This window comes from Sceloporus undulatus, chromosome 4, assembly GCF_019175285.1.
Source record: "Sceloporus undulatus isolate JIND9_A2432 ecotype Alabama chromosome 4, SceUnd_v1.1, whole genome shotgun sequence".
Lineage (NCBI taxonomy): Eukaryota > Metazoa > Chordata > Lepidosauria > Squamata > Phrynosomatidae > Sceloporus > Sceloporus undulatus.
This window is the reverse complement of record NC_056525.1, coordinates 159,305,993-159,323,550: the sequence shown is the minus strand read 5'-3', so window position 1 is coordinate 159,323,550 and position 17,558 is coordinate 159,305,993. Positions and strand designations below refer to the sequence as shown.

Sequence of the window (17,558 nt, the reverse complement as noted above, 5' to 3'; positions counted from 1 at the left end):
GTGTGTGTGTGTGTGTGTGTGTGTGTGTGCGCACACACAGATAGTGATTTTCATATTTTGGAACATTTTTGTGAAAAAAAGTTACTTTTGTGCAAAAACAAAACTAGGTCAAAACTCACTATGTTGTGTTAAAGAGGGAACATAAAGGCCAAAGGGGACAAACTGGTTTTTCAGGGGAAAAATGAACATTCTGAAAATTTCTCTGTGATTAGCCATTTTCTAGATAGAGTGTTGGATATATCAAAACACCCCTTTCCATCAAGGAAAAATAAATGTGTGGATATATTTTCACATCCTGATAATGCAATGATGGATTGTATGGCAAGGAATGCCACAGCTAGCAGGAAGCAAGGGATGTTGACATTTGTGGTAAGTGGGTGGTGGTGATGAATGTAAAGACACATATCTTCTAAATTTTATATCAGGGATTGGAGTGGGAAATCTTTGGCCTTTTTAATATTTAGATTACAGCTCCAACTATCGGTGACCAATGTCCCTTATGAGTGTGGCTGATGGGAATTGTAAGCCAAAGTGTCTGGAGGGCCAAGTTACATCATTCCTGACTCATATGAAGGAAGTGACATCTTCCTTTTTATCTTATGGAGGCGTGGAGATTGGCTAATAAAAGCTATAAACAACACAAAGGTTGTAATCCATATTTTTATCTGAAATGTTGGAGTGATGGTATATAAACCAGAGATTATATTATTGATGAGAGAGTATTTGTTTTCTGTTTTGTTTTGTTCCCTTATTCTTTCTAGGAGAAAGGCAAATTCTATGTGTGGTGATGTGGACTGAATCTTCATTTCATTGTGCAATATATTACTAATTAACACCTCTCAGTTCACAGTATTCCTTGTATACATAACCTTATGAATTACAGACTACATTGTGTGTCTCTTTTTTTCTGCTTTGCATATCACAATTTGTTTTAAAATTTGATCCAGTTATGTAGCAAGGTCTCCATAGCTGTATGACTATTATCAAAAGATTATACAGTGGATCCTTGTTATACGCTGGGGTTTGGTTCGAAGATCTCCCCCTCCCCCCCGGACAACAAAATCCATGGATGCTCATGTCCCATTAAATATAATGACATGGCAAAATGGTGTCCCTTATAAAAAATGGAAAATCAAGGTTTGATATTTGAAATCTATACTTTTTTTGAACATTTTCAAACCATGGATGCTTGAAGCAATATATAAAAAATCAGTGTATAAGAAAGGCCAACTGTACATACTCAGGCCTACCTGTTAAAATTTCCCATTTGTACAATGGCACATGAACCTTCTGATCTATTTTACATGCAGGAAGGAAATAATATTCATGCTGCTAGTTATTTCACTGGGTTCCCCACGCATACACTTGGCATTGCCATGTTTCATTGTGACAGCTAGAAAAAGTTGTCAGCTATGTGTTTAACATACATATATAGTACAACCCAGCAGCCAGGAGGAATGTTTGGCTTTAAAACTGTTTCATCCCAACAGTCAGGAGGAGTGTCTGGTAGCAGTAGCAGCTTTAAAACTGCTCCCACTTGGCTTTCCATTAGCCTGGATTCTAGATTTACCACTTATAGCAGATGAAGTGTGCTGACTTTCATTCTTCTCTTTTGCAACTATCCTAGCTTATTTCAAACAACAAGAGAGATTGTAGCAGATTGATTGATTGATTTCACAATTTCCAAGTAACCTGTTATTATATTGATTTTTGACTTCATTCATATTAGGCATTACAACGGACTTGAAGGCAACTTGGTTTCTTGAGTTGGCCTTCTATTGCACTAATTTAACAGCTTATTGTTCTTTGATGTTGGATGGTTATTACTGACTTGATTGAGTCTAACTGTTTTGAGCCTGGCAATACTAGGGACTATTGACTGTTCTAGCTTTTTTATATTTTCTTTTCTTTTGCTATCTGTTTCTGATCTTTTTCTTGTTAATTTATTTTCTTCTATGGCTCCTACTATTTCTCCTAATTTGATTTACATTAAGTGTCTTTCCTGTTCTCAGCTCCTTTTCAGTTGCTCTCTTTGGAACTGTTGATCGGTTGGCTGGAAAGTAACGACAGTCCATGACCTTTCTCTTGCTAAATCTCTTCATCTTCTTGCTCTCGCTGAAACCTGGCTTCCAACTCATGACAACATAACCTCTGATGTTCTCTCATTTGGTGGATTTTGTAGTGAAAAGACAGATTAGTCTGGGATAACAACAGCCAATCATGAGCCAGCTGATGTCAACCAATAGGATGCTGGCTGTCGAAGGTTGAAAATTCTGTTGTGGCAGTTGGAATTTCAGTTAGGGTTTAGACTCCAGAGAGTGAAGGTTCTGCCGAGTCCAGAGAAGGACATAGGTTTTAGGAGTTCCAGAAGGGAACTGTAGTTAAAGTCTAGAGTGAGGAACTTTTAACCAATTAGTTACTCCAAGTGAGGGACTTAAATAATAAATAATAATAATAATAATAATAATAATAATAATAATAATAATAATAATAATAAAGTGAGGGAGCTTGAGTGGTAATACTATTAGCTTGTAGGCTAGGAATATAAGTAGGAAAGGATAGTGTGAGTGTCCTTGAGAATTAAGTAACTATGGAGGAATACAGACCGCCCAAAAAGGGCAGTCTCCCACTGCCCTAGTTTGCTCCCTGAGGGAGCCTCAGAAGACAAACCACGCAGCTCTGTCACAGAGCAAAAAGAACCTGAAAAAAGCGGGTTCTTATGGTGCCTTTGTGATGCCGCAAGGCGCCAATGGCACACTTGCGGCATCACAAAGGCGCCGGGATGTGTGGACACTAGCCGTCCATCACCTCAAAATGGTGGCGGCCGTATGTACAGGGTGTCGCCATTTTGATGCCCTCGTCACGTGCGAGGGGTGAGTCGCGTCTGGAAGCACCGCCCCTCGCACGTAATGACGGCGCCCTGTAGGGCCCGTTTGTACAGCGCCATTGATACTCTGTGGAATATTGAAGAATTCTAACATAGTTAACATTCAAAAAGTCATTTTACCGACTGTACTAAAAAACACAATTGCCTGAGCCAATAGCGGTTTATTTTGAAATTATTCAAGTAACATCTGTTTAAAATACCTGTTCAATAAAATTCAGCTTTTATTTTATGTATTTGTTTATTTATTTTGTGTGGTGACTGCTTGTCTTCCATCCAAGACCTAAATAAGCATAACAGTAATACTGTTGTGGTATAAATCACTCCAAGCCAGATTACAGTCAGTCCATACTTATGGCTTTGACACTGATTTAATTATTCACAGATTTGATTAATATCTTCTCTCTAGAAATCTCTAGGTCCTCCTGCATGACTCTATGGCCAAACTCCAGAAGAGGTCACACTGGAGGACCTAGAGATTCCTAGAGAGTTGTTCTCTCAAGTAAACAAAAAAGTGGTGTTTTTTTTTATTTGTGTTTTTTTCTACTTTTATGTGTATGCCATGCTCCTAACCTCAGTGAATGTGGACAGCCCACTGTAGTTCGCTTCAATATTAGATATTTGATTAAAGCAATTTCAAAGCTCCACTTAAAACCTTCACTTTTCTTCCCCTTCAACTAGATTAAAGATCTTACCTTCTTGTAAGAAATTTGCATGTTCTGACTCTGTATAAATGGGTGTGTGTGTTTATGTTTGTGAAAATTATTGCTGTCTAATGCATGGAAAGAAAAGCTAAAGCAGGGGTGTGGAAGGAAAAATAAATCACTGTGAAAGGGGAAAAAAAGAAGTTCGGGGTGTCACATTGTCTGATGTTACCTACATTCTTGTTATGCCATCTGGTGTTTGTTTATTTGCTTTAATGGATTCAAAACCCACCTTTCTCCAAGGCAGCTATTTATACTGCTGGATGACCTGAATTCCCAGCTTTTATTTAAAAAGTAAATATTTTCCCTTTTAGAAGCTGAGATATGCAGTCAATAATCTGCTTACTTGTCTTGCAGGAGATAAGCCTGCTAGAGTTTTTCACAATGTTTGATCAATGAATGAAGTCAGGATGATCACTGACATCACATTTTTAGATCCCTGAGATTTCAAGTTGTAGAATGACCCATCAGCCTCTGCATTACATACACAATGTGTATTCATGCAACATGACATTGGTTTTAAGGGATTAAATTGACATCCCACAACCATAAATGCTAGAATATCCTAACCATGAATTAAGTAAAGCTGCTGCCTCTGTTCTCTTCCACAACCGACAATATTTTATTCTTTGTAACTGCATTTTTAAAATGTTTTTACATTGAGAAGGCAATGTCAAAGTTTGTATGGCTGAGGAAGAGGGAGGGATGAAGCAAGAGGAAGAAAGAATAAGGCCTCCTTTCAGACTAACTTTTCCTTTTAGACTGTGTCCAGTAATCCAGGAGTGAGACCCATTGATCCGGTAGATGATAGATAGATAGATAGATAGATAGATAGATAGATAGATAGATAGATAGAATCATCTAATTAATAATAATAATAATTGTAAGCCACTCCGAGAGCATTTAGGGCTGAAGGGCGGGGTATAAATACTGTAAATAAAATAAATAAATCTCATGTCTAGGTAGAAATGTATAGGATTGTACTGTCAAATGAGTTTGTTTAAAGGGAACTATTAAGTTATTTTTAAAAAGCATGGTTTATGTGATGCACACTCTCTTGTAACTGTCACCAAAACAAATACTTATGTGACTTTGGGAACCCCAAACTGAAGCAGACCCTTTTCAAAATTTCTGTTTTAAAAAGATTGTGGTAATATGGTAATGTGGATGCAATTCAAATTTCAGACAAGCTTTTGTTTAAAATAAAATCAGGACTTCATTGAACAGATGTTTCAAACAAAGCTTTCTTGAATAAATGTAGATAAAGTAATTGTTGTTTATGGACCTCGTGTTACTTATTTCAGATGATATGTTTTCTTTCTTAATGTTAACTTTGGCCCAGTACAGAATGGCCTTTTAGCACGTAAGGAATTCATGCTAGGGTTGCCTCGGGCGTCACTTACAGACGCCCTGCAACCCAATACGTATTCCTTACATCAAAATGTCGCCGCCCTGTACAGATGCGCCATTTTTTGCAGGTTGTTTTTCTGCCGGTGGGAAACCATGAGGTTTATCCGCTGCGGCTTCCCACCGGCAGAAAAGGAGGCACCAGCAGAGCATCCTTTTAAGATGCTCTGTATTGGGCCTATGTTACAATATCAGTTTCCTTAACAACTCTCCACAGAGCATCAATGGCGCTTTCCAGACCAACACTTTGTGCCGGCCCAGATACATGCTAGGGTTGCCTGAGGGTGGCGCCACCGCACGCCCCACAACCCTAGCACGTCACGGCTGTGTGATAATGGCAGTGCCCTGTATACATGGGCACCACCATTATGACATCACAGCCACACCGCAGCCAAATGGCCCAGCTTGGGTTGCCCTTTCAGTGGCGCCGGAAGGAGCTCCAAAACAGAGCTCCTTCTTGGGGAGCGCCTCATTCCTGCAGCCACCAAACGGCTGTGGGAACGAAGCCAGGGAAAAGGGGCCCCTTTCTCTCCTGGCAGCAGCTCCCCGGGGTGTCCTGGGGCATGAAGCCCCAAGGACACCCCTTTTTGGGACCAGGGAGGAGCGGCATTTAGCCGCTCCTCCCTGGTCCTGAAAAACGCCGGATTGGGGCCTCTGGGCTGCTGCTGTGGCTGCCCTGGCCCCAATACATGGCTCAAAGGGGCGGCTACAGCCTGCCCCAAATGGGTGGTCTGTATCCAGCCACTGATACAGTTTTGGAAGCTCACACTGTCTTTTTTCCTGCTTAGCTTCTCTAAGCCTAACCGATAATCCTGCCACTCAGGATAACTATAACTAGCAGGTTATTTCCCTATCAATAACCCCCTCCCTTGGAGCAACTATTCGGTTATAAGCCTCTCAACTCTGGACTTGAACCTCAGGTCCTCTCTGGAACTCTCAAGACCCTCTCTCTCTCGAGTCTAAACCCTAACTGAAATTCCAACTGCCACAACGGAATTTTCAACCTTCCCCAGCCAGCATCCTATTGGTCGACATCAGCTGGCTTGTGATTGGCTGTTGCTATCCCAGGCTAATCTCTCTTTTCTCTACATTTATTGTTCAGAGACAAATGTTTCTGAAGTTCATTTGTGAAACAGAATCCAGTTATTTTCTGAGAGGAAAGGTGTTATGTAGACATATTATTTAGTTGTGATCCTCTATTGTTATGTAGTATAATGACTCATAACACTTGACATTTTTGAGAGTTTTTTCTCTTTTTTTGGTGGGGGAGGAGGAATTTAACAAGCAATTTTCTACATTTATTCCATAATCCTTACACTAACCTCAGGTCAACATGATCGTTCCCATTTTACAGATAGGAAATACTGCACCTTCCCTATAGGTTATATCTCTTGACTGTATAGTGTTAAAGATTTTTCCTATCCTGTAGAAATTGTCCACAACTGACCAAGACCTTGGACTTCTTTCAGGCCCATTTCTTCCTAGACTGTGGGGAAAGTCCAGCTAAAAAGGTTGCAGAAGTTGTGGCAGAAGCTTCTGTAAATCCCTCAAGACCTAGACCCCTGTCTTCTTCCTTACCCATTTCTACCTAGTCTTGGAGAATAGCTTTCTGAATGTCTTTAGCTGCAAAGATTGCTGCTGCTGGTGAAGAAGGTGCCCACAAAACCGAAAGCCTAGATATATCTGGATGATGATTCCTGAGAGACTATAGTAACAAAGGTTGACGGTGCTGAGCAAAACCACAGTTGGGTATCTTCAGACACCTCAAGCAAACTTTGTGGAATCTCATTGCCAGGAAAGTTATACATGGTGAACGACTACAATTTTGCAGTCATTCATTGCACAGGAGCTCTGCAAATAGAAACAATTTAGTGCAATTTTGAAATAGGTGCTTTGGAATGGGGAAAAAGTAGGGTATACGCTGGTCAGACTTGCCATGATCCAGCACATCAGTTGCTTGGGCCTGTTACATACTGCCAAAATAAAGCTGCTTCGGGTCTCTTTGGAGGTATGCTGTTTAAATGATGCATGCATCCTAAGAATCCGGAAGCTGCACCAAAGCTGCACTCCAGTGCTTAGGAATGGAGTGTGGCTTTGGCGTGACCTCTGGACTCTTAGGACCCATGCATCATTTAAATAGCATACCTCCAAAGAGACCCGAAGCAGCTTTATTTTGGCAGTCTGTAACAGGCCATAATAAGCAAATGCTTTTCATGAAAATATGTTTGCCTGGATTTGAGTAAAAGAATATGGAAACTGTGAGAGAGGATCTTACTACCTAGTAAGGTAGGAGAGAATATTCTGGAGTTGGAAAAGCTAAATAAATGATGTAGTGAAGGGAATGAAAAAGAATTGGCATAGAAAAGATTAAGGTTGAGACTTGTGGGCTTTTAACCAAAAATCCGGGTACTTTTGTTAACCCTCAATATGAAGAAATTTGCAAAGGTTGGGTTACTCTTGAAAAACTCTATCTGCCTTATACATGTCAAGCTATTCTCAGCATGAAGGGGGTCCATGTTGTATATTTCTGCCACATAAGTGTTAACAATCATAAGTCTCTTGGGAAAACAAAATATAATAATGCCAAAAGACCCAGCAACATAAATTTTTACCATCATGGTCGACTGTGCATTGATTCAAAGTCAGCATTTTAAGAGTTAAGGACTTGGACCTGGGTAGACATTCAAAGCATAATGCTTGGATGGGAGAGGGATCGGTTTCAGTTTCTCCCACATTTTAACATTCTAAATCTCAAATTCTTTCAATCTGTTTTAACCCCTTATTTGAGTTTTTAAGTGTGACTCAATTTTATCTTTGTATATACGCGGACATTCTGATATTTTTATCTTGTTTTTTCTGACTGTATTTAGTATTCTATTGATATGGCCAGCTGACTAATCAATAAACTTGTTGTTGTAAAGCAAAAACATGAGGAAATTTACAAATGTTAACAAATTTTGTTCAGAAAGAAATGGAAAGGTAATTCTCACCCTTTCCTAGAGGTAGGAATTCCTAGAGGTAAGGATCCATGCTTTCACTATGAACTCTCCATAGAAAGCAATAGAGAAACATAGGAGCATCAATGCATGTCTAAGTCAGATGAACCAGACAATGGACTTTCCAGTCCTAGTTGTATCTAGGAATGTCATTAACCTCCCTGCTCTTGTCCCTTGTGACACCCAGGGCATATTGAATAAAAAAGCCAACAAGTCTTCAAGTTTCCATGATGGCTACATTTTCTTGGTATTTAGTTGTAAACAGAAATTTTCATGCACATCAGCTTGATCCACAGAGGAAAATAAAAGTATAATGCACATTGAATTGGTTGTAGCACAATAAACAGAGCTATATAAACAATTTAAACAATGCTATATGGAATTATTGGTTAGAAAAAATGCCACTCAAGGGATCAATTTGGTGAAAAGCTGCCTCAGAATTGAAAGGATTCCTCCTTTTTCAGTTATTTTTGAGCAGGATTTGTGGAGGTTGGGTGAAGAACTGTTAAATTTCTAGGTCACAATCCTGTAGGTGCATTATGCCAGGATGACTATGCCAGGACATTGTAGGATATATATATATATTTTAAAAAATGTCACAATCACAGCAGCTATGAAAGAAATAAGGCACTGGAGAGTAGACGGAGGCAGGTTACAAACGGCCCTCAAGGGGCCGTTTTCCCACCGCCGCCATTCACTGCGTAGGGAAGCCCCAGCAGCCAGACCGTAAGGCTTCCCCACACAGCAAAAAAGGAGCACCGAAATGGCGCTCCTTTTCGAAACACGGAAGTGGCGCCGCGAGGGGCAGAGCATGCCCTCGCGGCGTCACTTCCACTGCGACACGTCTGGACGCACAGGGTCCAAGAAGTCAAAATGGCAGCGCCCATGTGGATGGGTGCTGCCATAAAGTCCGTGCTCCGCCGTACTGGGAGGAAGGGTCGTCAGGAAGGTAAGAACCTTCCTAACCATAATACGGCCCTTCCTAACCCTAGTACGCACGGAGTGCATACTTTATGGCAGTTTATAACCCGCCTACATGAAGCTTGAAGATTTTGTCTGCCTTCCTCATCACCACTACATGGCTCTGGAAGAAGTACAACCACCAGCTTGGTGTCTTGAGTCAGAGTGAAAATTGATTGTCCATGTGAAAGTACAAGCATCTTTCCCTTATTAAAATAAGATCTGTTTACCCTCAGTTATGTTGCACATGGTTAAATCTTACTGGGCCCATAGTAGCACAGTAGGAGATCCCTGGTTGTCTAGAAGAATTAGAGAAGCAAATTAAAAAGAGGAACACAGGAGACAAAGCAGAAGAAGCCAAGGAGAAGGAGAACAAGGATGTGACAATCTCCGTAGGGAAGAAGAAGATTATACAGTGGGCCCTTGGTATCCACAGGGAATCCATTCCGGATTCCCCCCGCACATACCAACATCTGTGGATGCTGAAATCCCATAGTATTCAATGGTGGTGTGGCCATGCAGCTGCACCATCACTGAGGACAATGGCACTTACTCCCCCCCAAAAAAAGACAGCCTTACTGCTCACATCATGGTAAGAGGCTTCCTCCTCATCCTCCTCTTCATCCTACTCCTCTTCTCCTCTTCTCCATTCACCGCTGTCATGGCTCTTTCTCTTTTTCCTCTCCCTTTTCTTTCCTTCTCCTTCTTCCTCCTCTTCCCCCTCTGCTCTTCCTCCCCCTTTTCCTTCCTCCTCCTCCTCCTCTTCCCTACCTCCTCCTCCTTTCTCCTCCTCCTCTTACACCGCTCCATTGCCGCCACTGCTGCTGCTTGTCCTCCTTTTCTCCTTTCCTACTCATCCTTCTCCCTCCTTCTAATCTTCCCCATCTCTCCCTATGCCACTGCCACTGCCCTGCCTACAGACTGGGTAGGATTCAGGGGCATGAGTGTGAATAAAATAATAATAGATTAATGCAGCTATACCAGCAATGTGAAATTTATTGTAGCATAACAACAATAGCCCGTTTGGCAGGATAAAGAAGTAAATATCTGAAAATATTGATAAACATACATAACTGCCCTATTGATTATGTCAGAAACTGATCTATATGTTAGATCCATACATATAGCCATGCTTATACTGAATGAAATCAATGAGAGGTTTAGACATGACTCAGTTATTCCAGTGATCAGAGTGGATGTGATGGGGGGGAAGATCTGGCTGTGAGGACTATTAATCCATAGATTTGTTGATTCAAACAGATCTATTTTGAATATTTTTTTACATGTATATTGGCTGTGTTTATAACCCACCTTTCTTCTGGCAAGCACAAAATGATATATAGCTCTCCTCCGCACTTTATCCCCCAACCATCATGTGCATGGGGCAGACTAAAAGTGAGGTTGACTCACTCAAGGCCAACCAGTGAGTTTCGTGGTTTAGTGGGTGCTTGAATGCTGATCTCCCACTTCCCAGTCCAATATTCTAATCATATACAATACTGTCCTCCCATCTGTATCCACACCATTATCTTTAAAAATGTCCCTTTACTTAAGTAATCCAAACATTTGCTGATATATCATCGATCAATTCTAAGTCTTCTTACTTACAGAATTTTTTAAACATATGTTTCATGTCTTATCACTTTCAGAAACTGTGTCAAATATAAATCGAGCCTTTATTACTAATGAAAAGGAAAGATTACATAATTATCTATATAAAAGCTGGATGCCAGTATTCTGTCACTTTCTTGCAATGTGAGTGGCAACTTGCTTTCCTTAGGGATGAATAGATGTGCAGGGAGCACACACATTGACAACACAAAGGGAAGAAAATGACATAAAAGTACTCAGGGATGCGGAAGCCTGGGCATCAACAACACTCACTAGAAGACTCAGTAGCAGCTACAAGCATGTGATGATTCTGAAAGTATCAGCTGAACTTCAAAAATAAGACCAGTCAATTTGGATCTTCAAAATCCAGGATGAAGGGGCAGAGGATCATTGGATGTGGAGATTTGCAGAAGCTTACCTTTCACAAGTTCACTTGACTTTGTCAACAAATGAAGGTTTTATTCTGATGTAGCTGCCTTATGGCAGAGTCAGTGCAGTTTCATATCTCTTTAACTGTCATGGCTAAATACTATGGAATCCTGAGATTTGTGGTTGTGGCACCAGAGTTCTCTGACAGAAGAGGCTAAATATCTCACAAAACTATATATTCCAGAATTCCATGGCATTGAACCATGACAGTTAAAGTGGTGTCAAACTGCATTAATTCTTCAGTGTAGATATAGCCTAGATCTATCTAGTCCAAGTTTGTTGTTCTGTGTAGCACTTTATATAGCCAGTATGCCATAGATGTCATTTCCTTCACAATCTTTTCATCTTTTAGAAAGCAACTGGAGTGGGATGAAGAAAAAAGAGCAGAAAATCTCATGGATCCAGATAGACCAAATTTAGCTCCTAGTCCACAACTGTCCCTGAAAGTGTCCATTTACATACTTCACAAATTGTTTTAATGTGCTCAAAATGGTTAATTTGATGATAGTTCGTTTTTCAGTGTGCATTGCATGTGTGTTTTTTGCTTGCTTGGAGCAGTGTGAGGGTTCATTTAGGTTTAGAGAGGCAGACATTAAATTCAAAATATTTAACCTAGGGACTCTGAAAATTAGCTATATAGTTATTTGTTTAAGATTAGTTTGGCCACATGCATACACAAGCCCAAGACTATCATTTTATAGCGTGCAAGAATTCCTGGCAAAAGTTTTAGCCTTTAATTTGCCTCTGCACACTATGACATGAGCTTCAATACAAAACAGAGATGTGTCTAATCTGCATCTCCAAAGATGTTTTGAATTTTTGGTTCTCTAATAGTAGCTTGAAGAGCCTGGTTTTAAGCATTGAATTGCAACTCTGGAAAGCAGGGTTGAATCCCATGGAAGGGACGTGGTGGCTTAGAGGTTAACACACTGATTCTGATAATTGCAAGGTCAGCAGATCAGCAGTTCAAGAACCAAGTCCAATGGGACGCAGTGAGCTCCTGTCAATAGTCCCAGCTTCTGTCAACCTAGCAGTTTGAAAGCATGTAAATGTGCAAGTAGCTAAATATGTGCAACTCTGGTGGAAAGGTAATGGCGTTCTGTGCAGTCATGTTAGTCATATGACCATGGTGCCATCTTTGAAAATGCTGGCTGACAATCAGCACCACTCCTTACAGTCGGACACAACTAGACAATCACGTCAAAAGGGAAAACTTTACTTTTTACCTTTGGACATGGAAACCCATTCGGTGATTTGGGGCAAGTCACTCTCTCTCAGACTCAGAAGAAGCTGCAGACAAATAATCAATGAGCAAATCCTGCCAAGAAAACCCTGTGATAGGTTCATGTTACGGTTCTCATAAGTCAAAAGACACAACAGCAATGATAGCAGGCACACAACAAGAAAGATAGTCCCTTCCAATTTTTCACAACAAATGTCCTTTGAAAGCCCTTGTGCAACTTTTGAAGCACAGTTCTCCAATTCTTACCATGGATTTTATTTTATTTATCTTACTGAAATCAAACTGATAGGTTTCTTCCTCAAGACAAGTTTTTGAATATCTGTGGGGTGGGAGGAAAGAGTTATACTACTTTTGTTGTCATCCTGTTAGCTTTAAATATGGCCATCTTATCTCTTCCGTCCTCTTGTCTATTTTATCAATTTATTTAGAGTTATTTTGCATGTGTGATGAAATTCTTAGTTTTGTAATTTTCCCCCAACAGTGAGATGGAAGATAACCATTGGTGACCTCAATTACAGGCAAGATTTGTGGAGGCTTATTCATATGTGCTGAGAGATTTGGTCTGTAATAACTATGCATATATTTATGGAGTCTTCTCTCTTTCTTCCCCCCACCCTCTCTTGTTTCCCTGAAGCTGCACACTGACCAAGATAAAGGAGATGGAAATTTAAAATACATATTAACAGGAGATGGGGCTGGCAGTCTATTCGTTATAGATGAAAATACAGGAGATATTCATGCAGCAAAAAGGCTGGACAGAGAAGAAAAGTCCCTGTATATACTCCGTGCCAAGGCTATAGACAGAAATACTGGTAGACAAGTGGAGCCAGAATCAGAATTTATCATTAAAATCCATGATATCAATGACAACGAACCTAAATTTACCAAGGACATTTATACAGCCAGTGTTCCTGAAAAATCTGTAGTTGGTAAGTATAATTTATTACCACATAAAATATATAAAGCTTTTTTAAAAGATTGAAGGTTACATGACTTCTAAATAGCACCCAAGAGACTATTTGTGGCATTTAAGTAGTAATAAAATTGCTGTAAATATCTTCTCAGCTCCTGTTTGTAATCAATATTTTTCCACCCCATTGGTTACCATATGGCTTTCACAATCCAATGGCATATGGAAGCACAGCATAGACTTCACGGTCTTTCCAAGTATTTCATTTAGTACCAAAATACTGAAAGCAATGCTGAACAAGGTCATACATCTGCATGGCCAGTGATGGAGCTTTATTTGACCTCTTCATATTTTAGGGTCCTCTCAGCCCTCCACCTTTTCGTAGGTTGGAAAAACGAGTACTCAGCTTCTTGGGGGCAATTGGCTTACACATTGTAAACCACTTAGGGAGTGTTAATTCACTGATAAGTGGTATAGAAATGTACTTGCTATTGCAGCCAAAGTACTGGAATAGCAGAAAGCTGTGAGGAGTTTTTCTTTTCATTTTTCACTCTCTAAGAAAAAGCAATTTAAAATAGAGGTATGGGAAATGTGTCACACGAACCACATAAAGTCACTATGGTCATTTTGAGGCTTTTGAATGTTAGTCAGCATGTAGGTAAATCCAACTGATTCAATGGCTCTACTGTTGATTCAACTAAGAATAGGACCAAGGTCTGTATCTGTTGACAGGGAAGGAATGTCACAGCGAGGCTGACCAAAAATCATGCTTCAAGAAAAAGGGCTTGTAATAGAGGTAGAGATAAGTGATAATGAAGTCTGTATCTGAATCTTTTGGGGAAAAAGAAAGGCAAAAATCCCTCCAAGAAAGTACAACATTAATAGATGGTCCCAGAGAACTACGACTCATCACATTTCTAATAAGTTATATATGAGATCATTTGCTAGCCCATATGTATGAAATATTCAGTTGCAACTGACATGCTAATGAGGAAACACTACCATTAGACAGAGCAGGCAACCACTTCAGATATATGGTATCATGAAATAGCAGCAATTTATTCCTTGCTTTCACACAAACATACACACACAGAGAGAGAGACACATACTGCTGACTTAGGGACAGAACAGGCTCCCCTTCCCAAGGCAGATTGGGGCTGCAGCAACCTCATTCCCCAATCCACATTGAAGCTGCCCGAAAAAGGAGTGGCAAAGAGTCACTCCTTTTTCAGGCAACAAAAAGGTGGCTTTTCCTGCCCATCAAGGCCAGAAGCCAGCTTTAAGACTCTCAGGCAATGTGCAGCCTGTAAATGGCATGTCGCAGGAGTGGACAGAAGCCAGCCTACATGTGAGCAGCCAGGCAGATTGAAGCTGGCTTCTGGGCATCTTGGGAGTGTACATCATCTGTATGTCAAGTGCCCAAGCCAGCTGGAAGCCAGCTTTTTATGTCAGTGTGTTTCAGTCAGTGTGCTTCAGCCCTTAGTTGCTGATGGTACATGGACTTGGATGGGTGAAAGATAATAAAGTGTTCCCTTGCCTTATGTAGCGGATCCATTCTCCCCCCCCCCCACACACACACACATACATAAGGCAAGTACTGTGTATGCTTGAGCCCCATTAAAAATAATGGGTCTCATGCATGTGGTGTGGCACAGTGCACGCACCATTGCCAGTTCCGTTGCACTGCTTTCAGCATCAGCTAAAAGCCACATATAGCGACCCCGCGTATGACACAGGCTCACTATATCTGCTGATCTTTCTCAGGCTGAAAAAAAATATCTTTTTTCAATTCTGAATGAGTGCACATAGAAAGTTCTTTTCAAAATGACAGTAATGTGTGGACCATTTACAGAAGTCATATTCATAATAGTCTGCCTCTCACACACTTTAATTTACAGTAACTATTTTCAGTAGCATTTTGAAACAATTTATGCTGAGTAGCTACTTTAACTATATACTTTTAACTATGCGCAATGTCAGCTTGGCAGATGTATCTCAGTTTGACATCTTAAATTAGTGTTTATTGGAATTCCTAGATATAGGCTACAAGAAAAGCCAATTTCAGCAAATCAGACTTGAAAGGAGAGATGACAATTTAGGCAATCACAGTTGAATTAAGTGGCAGTGTTTTCTTAAATATAATTCAAACTATGTTCCAACACTCAGATAGGATGACCTTTCAAAACGCCTGAGAAGTACTTTACTTTTAGGCATATTGACAACAAACTGAACATTTTAAGATAAACTCAGTATCCATCTAAGGGTGGAATACAGCTACGTAAAAACTTGGAATAATGGTTCTATTTGGTAGGTGTCCTATATTTTAACCTGAGGAGTCCCCCTGTGGTTCAACAGATGAATATTACAGATAACCTAGGCAGTAGTAGTTTCTCCCAGACATCTTCTTGTTGTGCAGAATAGGATGATGAATAAGGACCGTGTGGATGGTGTTGGGCTGAATTTCCTATCAGACTACCTGCATATCTAGCCAACAACTTAAAGACACACTTAATTCTTTGAGAACATTATCTATATTATAAAAAGGGGGGGTCTGCTTTACTGGATTTTGTTGTTGTTAACTGCCCTTGAGTCAAACTCATGGTGAACTGTGGGTGAGACATCTCCAAGTCAACCTCTCCTCAACTGTCCTGCTCAGTTTTTGCAGTTTCAGACCTGTGCCCCCCCCTCCCCCGACTGAATTTAACTGTATGGTATGAGGTTTCCCTCTCTTTCTGCTGTCCTCTACCTTTCCTAGCATCATTGTCTTAATGACTTATGGCTTTATATGATATAGCCAAAGTGCTATAGTCATCCTGGCTTTGGGCTTTGGGCTTAATATGTTCTAGAACCCATTTATTTGTCTTCTTGGCCATCCATGGTACCTTCAGCACTCTTCTTCATCATCACGTTTCTAAAGAGCCAGTTCTTCATCTCTTGGCTTTCTTCACTATCCAGCTCTCACATCCATGCATGGGGATGGGGAATACAATGACTTGGACAATTCTCACTTTAGTGTTTGGAGTTATATCTTTAGGATCCTGTGATTTCGTTCAGAGCTGCCATTCCCAGTCCTCTTCTGATTAACTGTTTGCTGTCTTCATTTTGATAAATATTTGACCCAAGGCATGGGAACTCTTTGACTATTTCAATTTTCTCATTATCTAGGATGAATTCTTATAGATCTTCTTGGTCATTATTTTTGTTTTTCTAATGTTCTACATTAAGCCTACTTGGCACTTCCCTCCTTGATCTTCTTCATAAATTGTTCCAGGCCTTTGTTGGTTTCTGCCAGTAGTACTGTGTCATTTGCATATCATAGGTTGTTCATGTTCCTTCCTCTGATCTTCATTCCTCTTGTCTCTGATTCTAAGCCTGCTCTGTACATGATATTTTATGCATGCAGGTTGAATAAATAGGATGATAGAATTCAGCCTTGCCTGACAGCTTTATCAATTAGCAACCACTCTGTTTTGCTGCATTCTTGTCCTATGTACAGGTTATGAATCAGGGCAATCAAATGTTGTTGCACTTCCATTGCTCTAGGAGCAAGTCATTCCTTTTTATGTTCTATGCAGTCAAAGGCTTTCCTGTAGTCAACAAAGCATATATAGATTTTCTTCTGGGATTTCCTGGTGTGCTTCATTATTCATTGTATGTTTGGAATGTCAAAGGATTAGACTTAGAGTCCTTCAAGGCAAGCATCCTATTCCCATAGTAGTCACTGGGGTGCTGCAACAAAGCCTAAGCATAAGCCATTATGGTAGGTGATTTTTTTTTTAAGTGTGAAGTGTCAAAAGACTGAATATTGCCACTGTCCTTAATGGTGGTGGGAGGAGATGTCATTTCTAAGACAGTATAACCTAACCAAGTTGGTATGAATATCATAACAGAAAATTCCAGACACAGTTATTAAGTAGTTGTCGTTCAGCAACTAGCGAGCATGGGCTTATCAAGAAAAAGTTATATCAGGTCAGCTTTATTTCCATCTTTTAGGTAAAATTACTAGTCACTTACATCAGGAAAACATAGTGAGTGCAGCATATATTGATTTCATCTTACCATCTGATAAGTTTCTCCATGTTATTTATGTTGAAAAGATGATATAACAGCTATACACAATTAATGCTCATTACTGGCTCTGTGGCAAACTGCACAGAGTTCTTAAGGGGAGTCCCAGGCTCTTTGCTGTTCATCCTTTTAAGAAAATAGAGCATTTAGATGAGGCCCAGAAAGGATATCTATCAAATCTCCAAATGACATGAACCTAATAAGGGCACAGAATGTACAAGAAGGAAACCTTTTCACATGGAACAAAACTTGAAAACCAAATACCCTATTAACAGATATAGCATCTTACATTTGATTAAAGAGAATTAATTACTTACATAGAATGGAGGGAAGCTTGTTTGTCTGC

General features: G+C 40.1%; 1 protein-coding gene across 1 annotated transcript in view; it reads left to right on the top strand.

Annotated features, from left to right (window-relative positions):
- The window catches only part of CDH9 (cadherin 9), a 178,262-nt gene that overhangs the window by 79,244 nt on the left and 81,460 nt on the right, over nucleotides 1-17,558 (top strand). Inside the window, exon 3 of the mRNA XM_042465310.1 lies at nucleotides 12,869-13,163. Coding sequence (XP_042321244.1) covers nucleotides 12,869-13,163 — 295 coding nt within the window. The remainder of the gene's footprint in view (nucleotides 1-12,868; nucleotides 13,164-17,558) is intronic.